The sequence below is a fragment of the Carassius carassius genome, chromosome 22 (genome assembly GCF_963082965.1).
Source record: "Carassius carassius chromosome 22, fCarCar2.1, whole genome shotgun sequence".
Lineage (NCBI taxonomy): Eukaryota > Metazoa > Chordata > Actinopteri > Cypriniformes > Cyprinidae > Carassius > Carassius carassius.
In genome coordinates this window covers 4,687,633-4,705,018 of record NC_081776.1, presented here as the reverse complement: position 1 = coordinate 4,705,018, position 17,386 = coordinate 4,687,633, and the positions used below count along the sequence as shown (strand labels likewise).

General features: G+C 37.5%; 2 protein-coding genes across 2 annotated transcripts in view; one reads left to right on the top strand and one right to left on the bottom strand.

Moving 5' to 3' along the window:
- Nucleotides 1–10,224, top strand: part of LOC132098747 (serine/threonine-protein kinase WNK1-like) — an 87,545-nt gene extending 77,321 nt beyond the window's left edge. The window contains exons 29-32 of the mRNA XM_059504902.1: nucleotides 1,511–1,603; nucleotides 3,244–3,285; nucleotides 6,238–6,443; nucleotides 6,566–10,224. Coding sequence (XP_059360885.1) covers nucleotides 1,511–1,603; nucleotides 3,244–3,285; nucleotides 6,238–6,443; nucleotides 6,566–6,910 — 686 coding nt within the window. The 3' untranslated portion in view covers nucleotides 6,911–10,224. The remainder of the gene's footprint in view (nucleotides 1–1,510; nucleotides 1,604–3,243; nucleotides 3,286–6,237; nucleotides 6,444–6,565) is intronic.
- A 1,724-nt stretch (nucleotides 10,225–11,948) lies between these two features.
- Nucleotides 11,949–16,395, bottom strand: LOC132098746 (optineurin-like). The gene is made up of 14 exons (XM_059504901.1): nucleotides 16,148–16,395; nucleotides 15,421–15,557; nucleotides 15,142–15,335; nucleotides 14,910–15,056; nucleotides 14,763–14,827; nucleotides 14,344–14,454; nucleotides 14,177–14,255; nucleotides 13,902–14,017; nucleotides 13,335–13,484; nucleotides 13,116–13,200; nucleotides 12,716–12,871; nucleotides 12,461–12,603; nucleotides 12,294–12,379; nucleotides 11,949–12,187 (listed from the first exon to the last, which is right to left on the bottom strand). Exons 2-14 carry the CDS (start codon nucleotides 15,551–15,553, stop codon nucleotides 12,081–12,083), a joined length of 1,572 nt encoding a protein of 523 aa, XP_059360884.1. The 5' UTR covers nucleotides 15,554–15,557; nucleotides 16,148–16,395; the 3' UTR covers nucleotides 11,949–12,080.
- Nucleotides 16,396–17,386: the final 991 nt, after the last annotated feature.

Genomic DNA, 17,386 nt, shown 5'->3' with positions numbered 1-17,386 from the left:
TCTTGTTTTGTTTTTTGAAACACAAAGTAACAAAGATAAATGGACATTAGGGGTGGGCAATAAGCAGAAAACAAAACATTCTCACAATTTGGTCTATAACAAAATCACAGTGTCCACAATTTTATGTCAATTGCAAAGTAAAACTTTTAACCATATTTTAACCACTGAAATTATATACATTAACCATGAAATTAATTTATATAAATAAAAAAATTAATCAATCAATCTTAAATTGAATATAATTATTTGTATAAAATAAATCAAAACTTTATCGACAAAATTATAATTTATAATTTTATAAGTTTTTCTATTTATTTATTTATTTATTTCTCTTTGGTTTAAAATGGTAAGCATTTGCTTATTTTGAAATAAGGGACAACTGTTGGTGCATCACCTTCTTCTTTGCAAATTTATGCCAGAAATTATGGTATTTATGACTAATTTCTATCTGTATACTGCCCACTCTTTAATAACATACTAAGTCATGTTCACACAGCAGCAGTGTGCGGTTGTCAATCCTGTATTTGAGTCGTTAATACGGTTACGTTCACACCTGTACATTTTCAGGAGCCTCAACCGGAGTGTGTCTATCGTGTGTTGCATGTTTTCATGTGTGGTTTCGGTAACTAACAGTGATGGAGAATAAGAGCTGTGTGTCAGGTTTTAGATCTTGTCTCTGCTCCTGTCAAGTTCTGTGTTCTGCGCACGTATAATATAAATATAAAAGCAGCTGTCGGTTAATGAAGATTTGAGCACTAGGTCATCTGTCAATTGGACTCCTGCCATGTCAAAAGTGATAGGACTTTTTCAGTTTAATAGACGTCGCCATGATCTTGGATATTACTTTGGTCACTGGCCAAATACTGATAATGAATACGGGCTTGACTCCTGTTGCACGTTTATTCAGACACAGTATTCAAGACTGTTAAGTTGCTGTGTGAACAGGACATTTCAAAACTCACACCAGTAAGTAAATGCGGTTGTCAATCCCAAAAATAGTTGTTTTTTTGGATGTTTTAGTCACATAAACCAGCTGTGGCTGATTTCTTGTGAGTCTTGCAAATTTGAGGGGAGAACTTCAGGATGACATAAACTTTAGTCCAGCAGTCATTCAAATGTTATTTTCCCCTCTGATGTTCTTATGTTTTTTGAGGTGGTTCGTATCGGCCCTGTTTGTGGTAGTGCAGGTGAATCAACTCTGAACATAGGAATATTTGCTTTGCACGCTTTGGTTTGGATGAAGCTGCAGAGCTGATGCTTGTGCTTCCAGGGCGCTTTTCCTCCTCTTCTATTCCGTACAGCTCGACGCTCACCCACCCAGGGCCACTCCTCCCCTCCTTCACCTCCTTCACTCTCTCTATCTGTCAGGAATTCATGGCTTAATGACCTCTGTTACCATTCTCACTGTGTATTTGTATATGTTTCCTTTCTCTCTCTCTGCTATCTCTCTCTCACTGTCTCTTCCTCTGTTCCATCTCTCTCTTTCTCTTTCCCTCTTTTTGTACCACAGGCTGTGTAAAGTTCAGCTGTGGGTCGGAGAGAGTGACCTTCAAACCAGGTGGCAGGAGGACGCGTTTTCTGAGTACGCCCTGCTTGGCTCTTTGTGTGTAACGCTTTTTTTTTCTCTCTTTCCTGTAATGTCATGTGATTAGTTCTTGAATCTGCCAAGCCTTCTGATTGGCTGATCATCTCAGACATTGTGTCATGAACTTTAAAAACAACTTGTGCTCATTGCTTAATGGATATCGTTCCTATCCCATAATGCACTAGTGTAACCTATGAGGTCCATTCATTATTTTAATTCAGCTGTGTACACAATTGACACTTTGACATTTGTAATTCATCTTATTAGTTTTAATATTTTCCCTCATATTTGCTTCAGCTTGGTTTAACATATTAACAGAATGTCAAAATTGCTAAAGATAATTACTAATACCGGTAATTAAAAAGATGAATAACATGCTGCATTTTACAGTGTCCCAAGCAATATGGCTTGTATTTAGGAAAGCAGGAAAATGTACATCACTTTCACAATGAGATCTTTTTATGGCTGAATGCCATAAATTACTTTGTTCAATTATTGTAATTTTTAGTAGTGCAATATACTGGTAACACTGCAAGGTAAGCTTGTAAATCATTACTTAATAAAAATGTATCATGTATATTAATAAAAAACATTATTAATATAGGTAAATATAGTTTCAGCATATCCTAAATTAATAATTTCAAGTTGTATAAATCAGTATTAGTTAATATATTATGAAGAAAAACAAAATTTACAGTGAAGAGTAGCAGAGTATTATATATATTACTAATTAACATGAGCCTAGATTAATAAATTGTGTTTAATAAGTTTAATAGTTTAATAATTGTATGTGGTCTGTTTTATTATTTGTAATAATTTAATATTTAATTTATAGTTATAATATTTTGTGATGTACATTGTGATCTCTTTTTTTTTAGTCTAAGTAATCTTACTACTTCATCTTCAGTTAGTTGCCAAGGCAACATTTCAAATTTCAGTTTTTTTTTTTAAGTTTAATATTGTTATATTAATTTTTATTATTTAAGTTTTATGTATTATTTTTTAACTTTTTTCAATTATCTAAAAAATTGGCGATTTTTAATAGTTTAAGTTTAAGATTTTTCGTTCTTTAGTTCATGATAATGCAATAACAAATTACTTTATTGTAAATATAGTATTATCATATAATGTTTTTGCAGTATTGATTGGCTGTTCCTTCTCTTACACATGCAGTGTGAACCTGCAATGTATTATTCTGATTTCCTCATATTATTTACGTAGTAATTTCTACACATTTTTATAAAATGAATCTCTTGAAAGGAGTGAACTGAAAACAGCTGGCACAGTGACTAATATTTCTCCGAACTAGGCAAGTCACTGCATCGATCTTAAATCTGATGAGTTTTTCCTTATTTTTTTTTGTTTTACAATAAAAAATTTTTAAAAAGATTTCACGTCCCTCAGTGCAGATACAGTACTTTCACACATTTTTTTTAGCTGCCCTCACAATGTTCATACAAATGATCCCTGGCTTTGGCCACAGACTCAGTAGTCCTTCCAGCGCTCACCCTGCCTTCACTGAGTATCAGCAGCCATCAGGGCTTGACTTCAGGTTTTAGCTTAGCATGTTCTGATACACTCCCATAATGCTCTGTGTTGGACGTGGAGTTACTGTAACACTGATTCTCTCCAATCCCACCGTTCTCTCCATGCTTCAGGGAAGATGGTGAAAAAAGTGTGCCCCTGCAACCAACTTTGTAGTAATTATCTCTCTTTTTTAACATCCTTCCCTCTCTTTCCTGTCGTCTCCTCTTGCTTCATGTCCTGTGGCCTGTTGAAACTGGTTTTCCCGCTAAGCTCTCAGGCTGACTTGAGCATTCTTTCCTGTGATGACCCATTCATGTGTTTATAAGTGTGGCACGTCACGTATGTTTTCACTCTCAAATTAAACTCCCACATAAACACTGTCCTAAATTTGAATCCGAACCAGAAATCACTCTAGATAAACGCCTTGCCATGCAACGATGGAACACTGACTAATGCACTCTAAATGGACTCATCCCATTATGCACAAGCCAATTTGAAGCCCCAGACTCCCTTCTGCACTCTTCCTTTATCCCCTTAAGACTCATCCTGCTTAACTGCACATCGACCTCATCCTGTTTGGATGGAGTTTCTCACCAATTACAAGGCTCTAATGAGACCTGGCTGATTTCCCCTTCGCTGTGCACAAGGCGTAATCACTATCCAATGCACAAATCACCATACTGAGAGAATACAGCTCACATTTTGCACACAGAAAGGTAGGTTTTCACAAAGAGGATTTCGTGATCATTTTGAACAAAGTGAATGGAAGTCATCCGGTTAATGCTGAAGTCAAGCTGTGTGTGGAATCTCCACCTCTCCCTTACCCTTTATCCACCAGGTGGTGCTAGTGCTTGGCTGGTGAAACATTTTTATTTATTTTTTGCCAAATCTATATTCAGATTTTTTTGAATATTGTAACATAAACGGTATGTAATGGTTTAAAGAAGTATCTTATGCTCATCCAGGCTGCATATATTTGATTAAAGTAAAGTATTATTGTGAAACATTATTACAACTTTTTCTATTTGAATCTATTTTATTCCTGTGATCAAAGCTGAATTTTCAGCATCATTACTCCAGTCTTCAGTGTCACATGATCATTGTAATATGCTGATTTGCTGCAGAACAATAATTTCTTCTTATAATATTGAAAATGGTTGTTCTGCATAATATTTTTGTGAAACACTGAAAATAGTTTCAGATTATTTGATTAATAGAAAGTAAAAAAAAACAGCATTTACTTGAAATACTGTAAAAATCTTAAACGGTCTATTTTGATCAGTTTAATGTGTCTCTAAAAAAAAAAAACTAAATGAATAATATAATATAACATATAAATTTAGATTTATGATAAAATTTAAATTAGATTTAAATTTAAATGAACATTTAATTCAGTACAAATTCTACCGTAATGCATAAATACTTAAATTAGTCAAATTCAAAATATAGTTGTTGTTTTTTACACATAATATTGACAATAAGACTTTTTTGCATTACAGTCCTCAAAATTTAGAAAGAGTTTGCTTAATTTTTATTCAAATAAAGCAAAAAAATAAATAAATAGAACAGAATTTAAAATAGAAGTCTTTTGTAACATAAATATTGAAATTGTCACTTTTGATCAATTTTATCTATCTATAAACCACTACATGTTAAACCAAAGGAAATGTATAAAACCAGGCCAAATTGGCCACCAGTGCCAGCATGGTGGAAAAGGAGTAGCTATCTTTCAAAGCATGGCTTGCTCTGGACTACATTGGCCAGAATTTCTTTTGGTGCTTCAGTCTTTGCGCAATGTGTCGTTTTTATGTTGCTGCATTCTGGAGGGGCTTTGTTTACTATCCTAACAGGTCTTATCTGTGTCGCCGGATGATATTTGTGCCATTTGTTTTTAACCGTGTAACTGTTTTCCTCCATCAGCTTTATTACAGTATATTTTTCAAGTGCATCAGCTCTTTGTTCCTCGACAGATATGTGTAAATAAATAAATGACTGATCAGCTTATGTCAGTGCAGGTTTAAAGAAAGTTATATCTTAGTCATGACAGTGATGCTTCTTATGGAGGAGCTGAGGCATTTCCACTAATTTTGCTAATTTTTCACTCAGTTAAAAAGCTTATTTTCTCATATTTCCTGCTAATATTAATGTGCTATCAAGATTTTTAGCTAATGGTACTAATCAACTATCTAGTTACACTTCTAAATAGTAAAAAAGTTTCATATTGTTAGCCTCCATGAATTTTGAGACATTGCAGTTCAATTTAATCTAATACTGGAGCTCATGGTAAATCCATTTCCAGTTCACCACCCTTTTGCTTCCTCTTGTGTTGCAATAAAAACAGGCATGATAATGAAGTCCAGGCAGATGTGAAGCACTAGAGCACCAGACATGGTGTTTTAATACTGTCTTCGTGACCTGTTTTGCAGACTGGAGTCAGAGTGATAAAAGCATCACTTTAGCATCAGAGCAGATGCCCAGGTGCTCGATAGCGCCTCACTGCCATTACTTTTTTTGTGTATACCCATATCATTATATTATACAGTTGTGCTCTAAAGTTTACATACCCTTTATGTTATCTGTGATATGTTTTGCATTTATTCAAATGGAGATAAAAAAGGCATTTTTTTATTTAGTATTGTCCTGAAGATCCCGCATAACAGATATTTTAATATAATCACAAATCAAAATAACAGCTAAAATGGAATAATTGTTCATTTTCAAACCATTTCGTTCTCAATATATTGCTCTGAGTATTTTAAATAACTTGCTTTTACTGACAGAAGCTCTATTGATTTAACTATTTATTTCCAGGTTAAATTTTTATTTTGAATTTAAATATCATACTTTTGATTCTCACGTGTCATGTAAAATCTGTTTTAAATATAATTTTTTTTTTTTTTAAATCAGAATCAAGTCAAACCTGGCAGAACTAAAAAAAACAAATGTAAATCAAACATTTTGCAGATCATATAAGGTGTATGTAATCTAACGTGAGAAACTGTGTATGAAAATATACACACATTAATATAGTCTGTGTGGCTTCAGATTGTATCAGCTGTTTCAGTGTGACGTGTTTTGGATTGACTTCCCTTTTATGATCATCTTCTCTCTTCCTCTTCACTCAGGGACGAGCAGCACCAACACGGTGGCAGGAAATGGTCAGAATCAAAACCAGCCGCCCATCTCTCAGTCCCAGAGCTGCAAGGGCATGTTCACAGACGAGCTGCACAAATTGGTGGACAACTGGGCCAGGGACGCTATGACCCTGTCGCAGAGCAAGAGAGGCTCCAAACACCAACAACAAGTGGCTCCTCAGGGCCACAGCTACGAAGTAAGACTTTGTTCTGGAGAAAATCACAGAATTTTTTTTTAATAGAGCTCTCCAGAAAAGTGGACCCTGAGAGTGGAGAATCCCTGCTCTAAATAAACGTTTTTCCTTTTGTCTTTTCTCAGATGGTTCCTCCTACCAATATGGGTCGTAAGTACTCAGCTCCAGGCCAGCTGTGCCCAAGCATCGCTTCAACTCTGAGCAGCCACCCGCCCATGCCCAACACTCCCGCTACCTCTCTGGGGGCCCTGAAGGGCTCCTTGTGTCCCACGTTGCAGTACGGCTACCCCTCTGCACCTTACAGTGCCCAGTGGGCTGGTTCGGCCACGCACACCCAGGCCGGTCTGCTGGCCACCTCACAACCCCTGGGACAGTATCCCCAGGTCCCCACCCCTTTACAGACCTTCCACATCAGCACTTTGCAAAAGTCAGTCAGCCACCCGGGTGGACCCAACCTGAAGACCACGTAGGGCAGGGCCTAGCCGTGCCAGGCCTAAATAACTCTCAAATTGGGGGAAGGAAGGGGGACGAACTGGGGAAGCGTTTGATTGCATTGCAGAGATTCTGTCACAAGAGTTTCCTTTGGGTTGGATTAGGAAGAAGATGCCAGAATCCTCCTGAATGCTCACAGATACGCCACAGGGATGATGCAAAGGATAAGAGAAGATGTGTGCAATGTTACATGGCCAAAGAAGGTGTGACCATTTTTATTGTTAAGATGTGTAGTGATGGCATCCTTCACCACCCAGACCCAAACATTTGTCAAGGGGTTCGAGATTTGCTGACCTTAAAATGGAATCGATGCTACTGGCATCCATCTGTATGTCCTCCTGATAAATTCATACATCAAGCATGTTAACAAACAGAGGTCGGGTGTGTGATGGTGAGCAGCGAAGAGTCAAACCTAGTGTCCTTGTTCCCCTCTTGCCCTAAACCCTCTGCTGCAATGCCATGGAATAATGCAATAATTACAATGGTAGAAAAAAGCCCATTTTAAAACACAGGACGTGGCCTTCATTAGATAATGACAGAATCCATGTAAAGATTTCCTTTGTTTTTAAATGGGTTATGGGGATTTTGATTTCATTCATTTGGTTGGTTAGTTGGTTTTTCTTCCCTATGCCCTTCAAGTCGGCCCTGTGTAGCAGAATGGTAGGAACTTTTTTTTTTTTTTTGTCACGTTCAGAGGCCTTTCAGCTGCCCCCTGAGGTTTGTACTACAAAGCTTCTACAAGCATCACATCAAGCTTGTTCACATTCTTACCGTCCTCTTCCGGTTTTCTCATCAGGCCACACCATAAGGTGACGTGTAAAATGGTGGATAAAATCAGTTAGATTGGGGTTTGGATACGAAACTGGGGGTCACAGGATTTGTGTCCTTGGAGACCCGTGAAGCTTTAAATCTATGGTTAATTATCAGCTTTTTTTTTTATCATGGCAGCATTAGGGGCCTCTTACTATAGTTTGATCAAGACATTCAAAAAAGTATGTTCTGTATGGACCTGTATTTACTCATCAGTTATTGATGTTGAAACACTGTGATTATTACAAATGTTGTTGGACAACATTAGATAAGAAAAGTAGACAAAAAAAACAACAACAAAAAAAACATGACATTTTGGAGGGGTTTGGATATTAGCGTTCATGAGATGTAAGGCTAGCTATTTCATTATTCACATCGTATTGGAGACACTTTAACCCTTTTTTCCCGTTTGTACTTTCTTTATATCATTAGATAAATGTGAATGTAAAATGGATTCAATTAATGTACTTGAAGAAACAAATCTTTCCCTACACCCAGTGAGCTGTCTGAAGATTCTAGTGCCTTGCGTTATTTTTGTGTTTTTGTTTTTTGGAGTTTTGTAAGGCAGCGGAGTTTCTCAAGCGTTGCACTTGGTTGGAGTGCTGGTCTTGGACTTCACAGAGGGTGAACATTAGCATATTGCAAATATGAAGTGCTGTTTTAGATTAAACCGTTTTAGATAGTTCATCAATCTACCTTAGTGTGCAAGTGTAAGTGTGTCTGTCATCAGTGCATCCTTTCTAGAGTAGACGAGTCATTTAAAATGCTATCGACAACCAGTCTTTGTTTTCCAGATGGATTCTCAAAAGGTGTGAACGGTTCTTGTGAAGGTGAAGGATTGGCTCAGATAGAAATGCAGGACAAGGAAAGTTAGTACGCAGGGGATATAGTATGTTGTAAATATTTCAAAACCACCAATAGCTTAGATGTTTTTCCAGCACTGCGTACTCGGTTTTGACACCATCCAGTGTCAGACCCTCTCTGGTGTGCGTGGAGAGACACATTTTAGCAACAGATGTGATGGAAAGTGTGACTTCAATGAGTCAGAAAAGGACCAGAAAAGTGGGAAAAGACAGTTACAGACACAAGAATGCCACTCTCTGCCAAAACAGCACTGTTGAAGACTAATTCTCACTGGTTTCTCATCAATCCGCTTCTTTTGAGCTCCCACTGCCCATGTAAGTTCTCAAGTCACTGTACTGGCAACAGCCTTTGGTTTTATGGCAGATCAGTAGCTTCATTTTAGAGGATCTCAACTCTGTAAAACTGTAAATGCTTTGGTTTATTCAAAATACTAGACCTGCAGTGTCAAACTAACTTTAATGACAGTGCTGATCCACAGGAAAACAAATGTACAGATCCTTAGAGCATTTTATTTGGGGTACAAAAACGTAGTGGAGATGCTCTCAAATTAACTACTGAAAGGACGTAGATTACAACTCTTTACATACTGCTTAGTGTGCCGTCTGCGTGAAACGTCTGGCACAGGAAGTTCACTTTAGGTCAACTGTACAGTTTGGATGCTCATGGACTCTTAAAATGTGATCATTTTACCTTTATCTCTTGCTTTGTACACAATGCTTTATTTGTAGACAGCTCGTTTTTTATCCACTTTACGTCGTTTGGTTTGTACAAACTGTGAACACATCAGAAGGTCTTTAACAAAGAGGTCCAACCTGCTCAGTGTTCAGACTAATTAAATCTGTGTCCATGCCATGTCCCTGTTCCAGATATGATGCAAGTTTTAATTTGCTCTCGCTTGTAAGAACAGGTCCCCCTGTTTGACTGTAGAGGGCGCTAATGTAACTGCAGTGCAGGATATACAACAAAATGAGATTTACCTCTGACCTCTGATGTAAATGATACAGCACCTTCAAACTGTAAAAAAAAAAAAAAAAAAAAAAAATCTTTATCATTCACTTTGCTTTTTTTAAAACATGCGTTTGTAGTGAACTGATGTGCAAATGAGCCATTCAGTATCGATAGACATTCAGTTTGATGAAAAATTCAGTTTCTTTTTTTTTTTGCATGAGACTAGTTACAGAGAATAAAATGCACACAAACTCACTCAAAAAGTATCGTATTGAATGAAACCCTGCTTTCTAGTCACTGTCCTGTGGAAAGAAATACAACAGAGCAATGTTTACTTAATGCTACTGAACTGTCATTAAGTTATTTTGTTTTGTACTGCTATCTGATCCACTTGTTTGCTGTCTTTTAAGTTTCTAGATTTCCTCTGGTGACTTTCATTCAGTGTTTTTTTTTTCCGTATGATATTTAACATTGTACAAAATGTTAAAAGAGTTACTTAAAATGAAAACCAAACAAAAACATGTAGGGAATCATCGGCAATGTTTAACTGTATGTTTTGCACTAAGTATAGGATGTTCAAGCTTCATATAAAACTGCGATTTGCGCTCAAATAAAACAGCATTTGTTACCCTATTTGTAAACTTAATAAAAGTAATTTAAATAAATTAAATTTGCCTCTGCTTCTCAATTCACAATGGATGCTGGATTAGTTATCATGCAGTTCAGATCAAGAGTTGATGAAATTGAATATTTAAGTGAATTTAATATCAGTTTCTCTGTTATGTCTTTACTACTGTACTGTTATTCTTTCACAAACACAAAGCCAATAAAACTTTTTTTTTTTAAACAAGATTTGTTTTAAATCTTTATAACTGAACCTGTACTATTCTTTCTGAAGTGTTAAAAATCTGACATTTTCATTTTTATCTGAAAAGTGCTCTTACAATGCAATACTAATAAAGTCATAAATCAAGTATTAACCATATTCAGTGTGAACTGAGAAGAGTAGAAGGGGAAATCAGATGGCTTGGAAAAGGTGAACTCTCTTAAATGAAGGTGAAATGGAAACAGCCCTGCTGAAAATAAACGAATAACTAAAACCAGCCTAAGCTGGTTGGCTGGTTTTAGCTGGTCAGCAGGCTGGTTTTAGCAGGGTTTTGGCCACTTCTTTAACTAGTCAATCTGGTCAGGCTGGGGAGACCAACTGAAAAAAAACCTGCTTAAACCAGCCAAACAGTTCATGCTTGTTTAAGCTGTTTTTTAACAGGGTGGTACAATAAAGCTAAAAAAACACCATAAGGATTAGTCGGTTTAAGTATATTATGTCTTATGAAAATGTAACTATCAGTTATATGGGTGTTATTTGTGGGGAAAGACCGAAATTTGCTGCGTTCATGAGACCGCGTCGATGTAATGAACGGATGATTCATTTGAGTCAAATCTTTTCAGTTCACATAATCGAGCTTGTAGTATTCAACTGTTTTTATACAGTCTCAAGTGCTTTGTTGTCGGAAATAATAAAATGTAGCATAGCATCCCATTGGTTGAAAAGCATATAACACATTATAACACATGATAGGTAAAAATAGATAGCCTGATTGCACTGTTAGTCGCTTTGGATAAAAGTGTCTATAAATGCATAAATTTAAATTTAATTTAAATTTAATTTAATATAAAAATTTCACAGCGCTACACATGCCGTTTGATAACAATTCTGGATTCTCGGTCAAAAACATGCTTATTTCACTGCTAATAAAACATGCAATGTGCTTCAAATGATATACAAGTTAGCCTATAAATGCACAAATTTAGCGACAAGACAAAGTGATGTAACTTGGTTATTGTGAGAATAGGGAGGACAATAATATATGTATAATAATATGTTTCAAAACAATATGAACTTCAGAAAAGTATTTATTGGATTTAGGCAGGTTTAATATACATATTTAGAGAAACCTGCCAAAAAAATCTAACTTACTAAGCTTGCTTATCGAACAGAATAAAGTGCGTCTTTAATAGATCCAACAAGGAAAAGCAAGTAAAACATTATCTGTCTGTGTCATGTGGGGCATTGAGAATATAATGAAAATATAACTAAGATTTCTTTTAAGTCTTTAAAATAAAGGATTCTTTCAGAAACATGAATTTTAAACAAATATTTTTGATACCAATAATATAATTAACCCACAACAGAATAATTATGTATGCCACACTGATTCTATTTTTTTCTTAATATTTGACCATGATAAATTTTTCTTAAAGCAGCTTAAATTAATGCTGCTGTCATATAGGGTGTATTTAGAGTAAATCCAACCAGACGGAACCAAAGCTACACATTAAATCCTGATTCTCACCCTCGACCAATAGCATCCATTAAGCTGTAACCAACCACACTGACAATGTACAGGGTTTATAGACCTGTGTTATTGAAGCATTGTGTTTCAGGCTGCTTGAAGGTAAAGCTATGGAACCACTAGTTCACATATGGGGGGCGGGGGGGTCTAGTATGGTTACTGGAAAACAGGCTCAGATGATGCAATCCATGATGTGGATCTGCAAGGAGTCCAGATCAGGTAGGACTTCCCCACATTTAGGACAAGCGTGTTCTGGAATATTCTGTTGCTGCCAATCACCTGTGGAATAAAGAAGTCTATATTAATTATCCCGATATGCAGTTACAAGTATAGTTGCACAAAAAGTGTACAGCATGGACTCTTTAAGGTAAGGTACTACCTATACCTCCTTGCAGGTGATGTGGAGATGGTGGTCCTTGTGGATTGGCTCCACGTGACACGTGTCTCCTTTGCATCTCACTCATGGAATGCCTGTAGCATAAAAAAAAAAATAATTTTCAATATCACAGAGGTCAGATGGGAGCAGGTAAGTGTTTGAAGTTAATGACATACTTGCCAAGTGACTCCATCTCCTCCTGAAGTTGGGTGTTCTGTTTCTTCACATACTCCAGCTGAGTGGCCAAACGCTCTTTCTCTTCGTGAATCTTCTCCCGAGCTGCTCGTTCTGCGTAGAAATCTGAGGAATATATCTCTGCCTGTATGTGTACACACACAAAAGCCCACTTAATAATAAATGATACAGATCGCAAAGACCTTTAAAAGTGGGAGGATGCCTATTCAGTCATGCAACTATACAATCGTTCGTACCTGAGCCTGGAAAACAGAGATTGTTTCTAGTTCCTTTTCCTTCTGGAAGATTTCCATCTTCATCTCGTCGATCTTCAGCTGTTTGTCTGCCAGCGCCTTTTCAGCCGTAGCAAACCTGGTTTGGAGGTCATCATACTCTTCCCGTGATACACAAACCTAATCATGCACATGCACAATGAGGTACGTAAGAAGGATGAACAACCAACATTCTCCAAATAGTAAATTAAATGCCTCATATCAAACTGTTTTTAAATATAAAAACTTTTTTTCTGCAAGCTTAATACTCCTTCAAAAATTAAGAAAACAGTTGTAGTTCACGAATGTGCCTATATAATGGTGCCTGGCCGAATGGCCGAATACAAAAAAAGTTTTTGTAAGTAAATTTGGAAGGAATTTGAACCTCTCTCTTCTTTTTTTCCTCTTGGAGCTCATTGTAGTCTTCAAACAGCTTGGTATAGGCATCTTTCAGCTGGTTCAGGTTGTGCCTGGCAAAGAAAGATTATTATGAAAACATAATAAACACAATGTGCAACCGAATTAAGTCTGTATTTCTCCAATGTAACTGTTCAAACATGTGTTTTTTAGGCATCAGATGGGGGTAGTAACAAGTTGCACCCACTTCTCATCCTGAGTTTTCTTCTGTTCCAGTTTAACAGCAGCCTGAAGGCTTTCCATCTGAACCCTTAAAGAGTCGTTCTCAGCCAGAACCTTCTGTTTCTCTCCGAGCTGAGTTTTCACAGTACCTAGATCCTGCTCCAGATCTTTACACCTGCAGAGAAAGAAAAGATCTGGTTTCTGTATTGAATTATTTATAAAATGTGCTCTACAATTCTAGGGTAACTTAGTATAAAAAATTAAATCTTCTGGTGCGATTGTGTTGATGCGTATAATAACAGACTATTCAACTTTAGGTGACCTTATACTGTATATTGAAACTAGATTTGCATTGCCTGAAGGAACCATATCAAGTTTGAAAGCAGTGTATGATAAGCAATTTAGTCTCAATTTCACATTTAATATTTAGAAAAAAACATAATACAAATCAATCTATATTTTAAATGTAAGAATACAATAATCATACATATATAACAAATATGTTTTTATTATTTACACTTTTTTATTCTTATTTGATTTAATACAAATAAAATAAGCTGTGTATAGGTTTTTGGTGACTGGTGTTTCTGACCTGTCCTGCAAGCTTCTTTTGATGTTCTCAGCCTCGTCCAGTTTGACCTGAGCCTGTTTCAATTCATCACAGAGCTTCAACAACTGCTCCTCCAGATTCTTCACCTCAGCGCTCGACTGGTGAAAACAAAAATTGAAAAGAAGGTTGCTTCCTCATTGACAATGTAAATTCAAAGTTGTTTCGCTTTCTTTCAGACAAGCCTGTCCTCGAAGACCACAGTCACATGGCTGTTCAAAAACACTACACGGATAGCTATAAAAGTCTGATTATCCTACATTGATTTCAGTTGTACAGGGCAGAGATGTCTGTGCGCTGCTGTCAGCGTGTTCCAGTCTGTTCTCCAACTCGGCAATTCTGCAAATACACAATATGCGCATACAATAAAAGAAGCTCAAACACCTTAAGTGGGGTCTCTAAGAGGGTGTGCAAAATTGTGTCTTACCTCCTATGTGCCTCCTGAAGCGCTAGCTGCAGTTTCTCCTTCTCATCCGTCTCTGCTCTGAGGGAGTGAAGCAGCTGCCTCACCGTCTGTTCCTCCGACTCAGCCTTTGGCCTGTGTACACACGTATTTGCTTAGTTATCAAATTAAGGACCTATTATAGGTTTCTATTGTGTTCCTACAATTACTATAGATTGACCATCGCCCACATCCTATCTTTAACCCATAATGGAAATTTGTGCATCTTAAAGAAGCAATTTGAATCTGTTTTCCAATTTAAGACACCCACATACAGTGTTTTTGTCTGATCTTGCTCCATTTCTAGCTCACGAACTATAACTATACACAAAAAAATGAAAATATGCATTTTCAAATTTATTTGCAATTCATTGCAAATGTATGCATAATTCTGCAGTGCTTACATGCTGAAAGCACATGGGTCCTTTTGCATATTGGGCAAATCTCTGGTCACTTTTAACTCATCTTCCTGTGGAAGAAAGCACAGAGAGTGACAAATTGAGCAACATAGTGTTGCTTCATTGTGATTGTGTGTGGTCGTGCATACTTACAGCTATTCTAATCTCAATGAAGGAGTCTCTAGGTGAACCTTGACCCATTTTAAGCTGGAGTTCAGAGTTCAACGCTACCAGGTCATTCTTCTCAGCCTGAAGACGAGCAATCTGACCCCTCAGCGCCTCCAGTTCAGTGTGTAAACACTATGGCAAATATCATTAAAGTCTTTTTAAATTGATTATATACTTCTGTGTGGCACGATTTTCCACGGTTTCTATCTCGTCTCACCTCAGCTCCACTTTTTTCACGCTCTTCCACTCGTTTCTTTAGCGTCTCATTCTCCACCTCCATAGCATTCAGTCTGGTTTTGGCCTCGTCTAATCGTTGCTCCAGGAAGTCTCTCTCCTCCTTTTGCTTCTCCTTCCATGCTGACAGGCCCTCAAATCGCTCCTTCATTGACAAGTTGGTTTGTTTCAGGGCTTCTGTGGGGATACACATGAGGACATTGGGTTGTTGTGAATGATGGAGTGAGTTTTTGTGGATTGTGACTGTGAAATGAAATCTCACCCTTCAGTTCTCTGTTCTCTTTGATCAGGGTGTTCATTTGCTGGAGGGTCTCTTCTAAACTGCCCAGATTCCCTGGGCCGGTCCCGCGTGGGTGACTGAGGTCCCCGTTCATCATCGATGAACCAGATGCCATGTTTCTGAAATTTCAAAACATTACACAAGAATGGTTAAAAAGGCAGTTATCAGCACAGAAATAAAAGTGAAACTTAGAGTGAACCAAAAATGTATGTGCTAGTGCTAGTATGTTCAAAATGCAAATAAATTCAAAATGTTAATAAAGAAAATAAAAAACAGACAATTCGAATAGTATAAGTTATTCAGCAAATACAAATCACTAAACTTGAATTTATTAGTCCGTTAAACCCTGACTCGTTCTGATTGGTGCCAACGATTCGGTGGTTTGGAAGGAATGACAATATGTACACAAACCTATCGAATGACTTTGACTGACATTACTGTAAGTAGATGACACACATGTATGAGTGGCAAATAATTGTTTTCTTTAGTTTTAATCTAAATGGTGACTGTTAAAATCATAACTGGGACGTTCCACAATACAAATAACGAGAAATCGAAAGTTAGCTAGGACGTCTGAGGTAGACACTCGTTGAACTACGCCCTAATATGTTCCATAAGTACGCAACATGCTAAAATATCTGGAGACACTCTTTTTAAAGATATGTCATTTTAAATAATTCTCTACATTTAAGAGCATTGCGATACTCACCAAGCGTTCACTTGTTGTGTACACCAACTTGTTTTGAGAAATGCTGCGTTTCCTGATCCAGACGTCAGTGCAGCGCGCTGAACGCACAGATCTGTGATCCAAAAGGATTGGTCTGTTTACAGTAAGCGTTATGCAAGTAAATGTCTATCCGATGCAATAAGGCTCTAGTCTCTGAAGACGTTTCCATGCACAGCACTGAACCAGCTGACGGTGACGGCCCAGGATTTCCCTGCGCCTGTCCTGCTGAGGTCATCACGCATGACGCACACAGAACTGGAACAGAGCCTGTCTACGGAGAGCCTTCCCACTCCCTATTAAAGGGATAGTTCACCCAAAAAGGAAAATGATGTCAATAATAACTCACCCTCACCCTCGTTCCAAACCAGTAAGACCTCCATTTATCTTCGGAACAAAGTTTAAGATATTTTAGTTTTAGTCCGAGAGCTCTCAGTCCCTCCATTGAAACTGTGTCTACTGTCGATGTCCAGAAAGGTAAGAAAAACATCATCAAAGTAGACCATGTGACATCAGAGGGTCAGTTAGAATTTTTTGAAGCATCGAAAATACATTTTGGTCCAAAAATAGCAAAAACTACGACTTTATTCAGCATTGTCATCTCTTCCGTGTCTGTTGTAAGACAGTTCAAAACAAAGCAGTTTGTCACATCCGGTTCGCGAACGAATCATTCGATGTTACCGGATCTTTTTGAAACAGTTCACCAAATCGAACTGAATCATTTTAAACGGTTCGCGTCTCCAATACGCATTAATCCACAAATGACTTAAGATGTTAACTTGTTTAATGTGGCTGACACTTCCTCTGAGTTAAAACAAACCAATATCCCGGAGTAATTCATGTACTCAAACAGTACACTGACTGAACTGCTGTGAAGAGAGAGATGAACACCGAGCCGAGCCAGATAATGACTCGTTAAGGAGTCAAGAACCGGTTGCATCGGTTTTCGGATCAGTAGTTCTTTCTGACAGTTCGATTCAATAAACCGGTTAAAGAAAACGGTTCACCGGTTCTTTTGCGGTCGACGTAATGGCGTCAGTGGAGATGACTGCAAGCCTTCGGTTTACCTGGGCTCATAACGTTAGCACATAATCAGTTCAGAATCAATCACCAAAAGAATCAGTTCGGTTCACACCGTTCAGACGCTCTGTGTGTCGGTTTGCTTCACGCTGAATCACACATGCGCAGTATCATCAGCTCCTCGGTTCTCGAATCGGACACGTC

Bases quoted from the DNA above. Each gene is read 5' to 3' on its own strand.
- LOC132098746 (XM_059504901.1), bottom strand. From the start codon at position 15,553: ATGGCATCTGGTTCATCGATGATGAACGGGGACCTCAGTCACCCACGC. The intron at 15,057-15,141 runs GTGAGACGAGAT...TATTTGCCATAG, and splicing joins GTGAAAAAAGTGGAGCTGAG to TGTTTACACACTGAACTGGA. The intron at 14,018-14,176 runs GTAGGATAATCA...TGTTTTCACCAG, and splicing joins CCTGTACAACTGAAATCAAT to TCGAGCGCTGAGGTGAAGAA.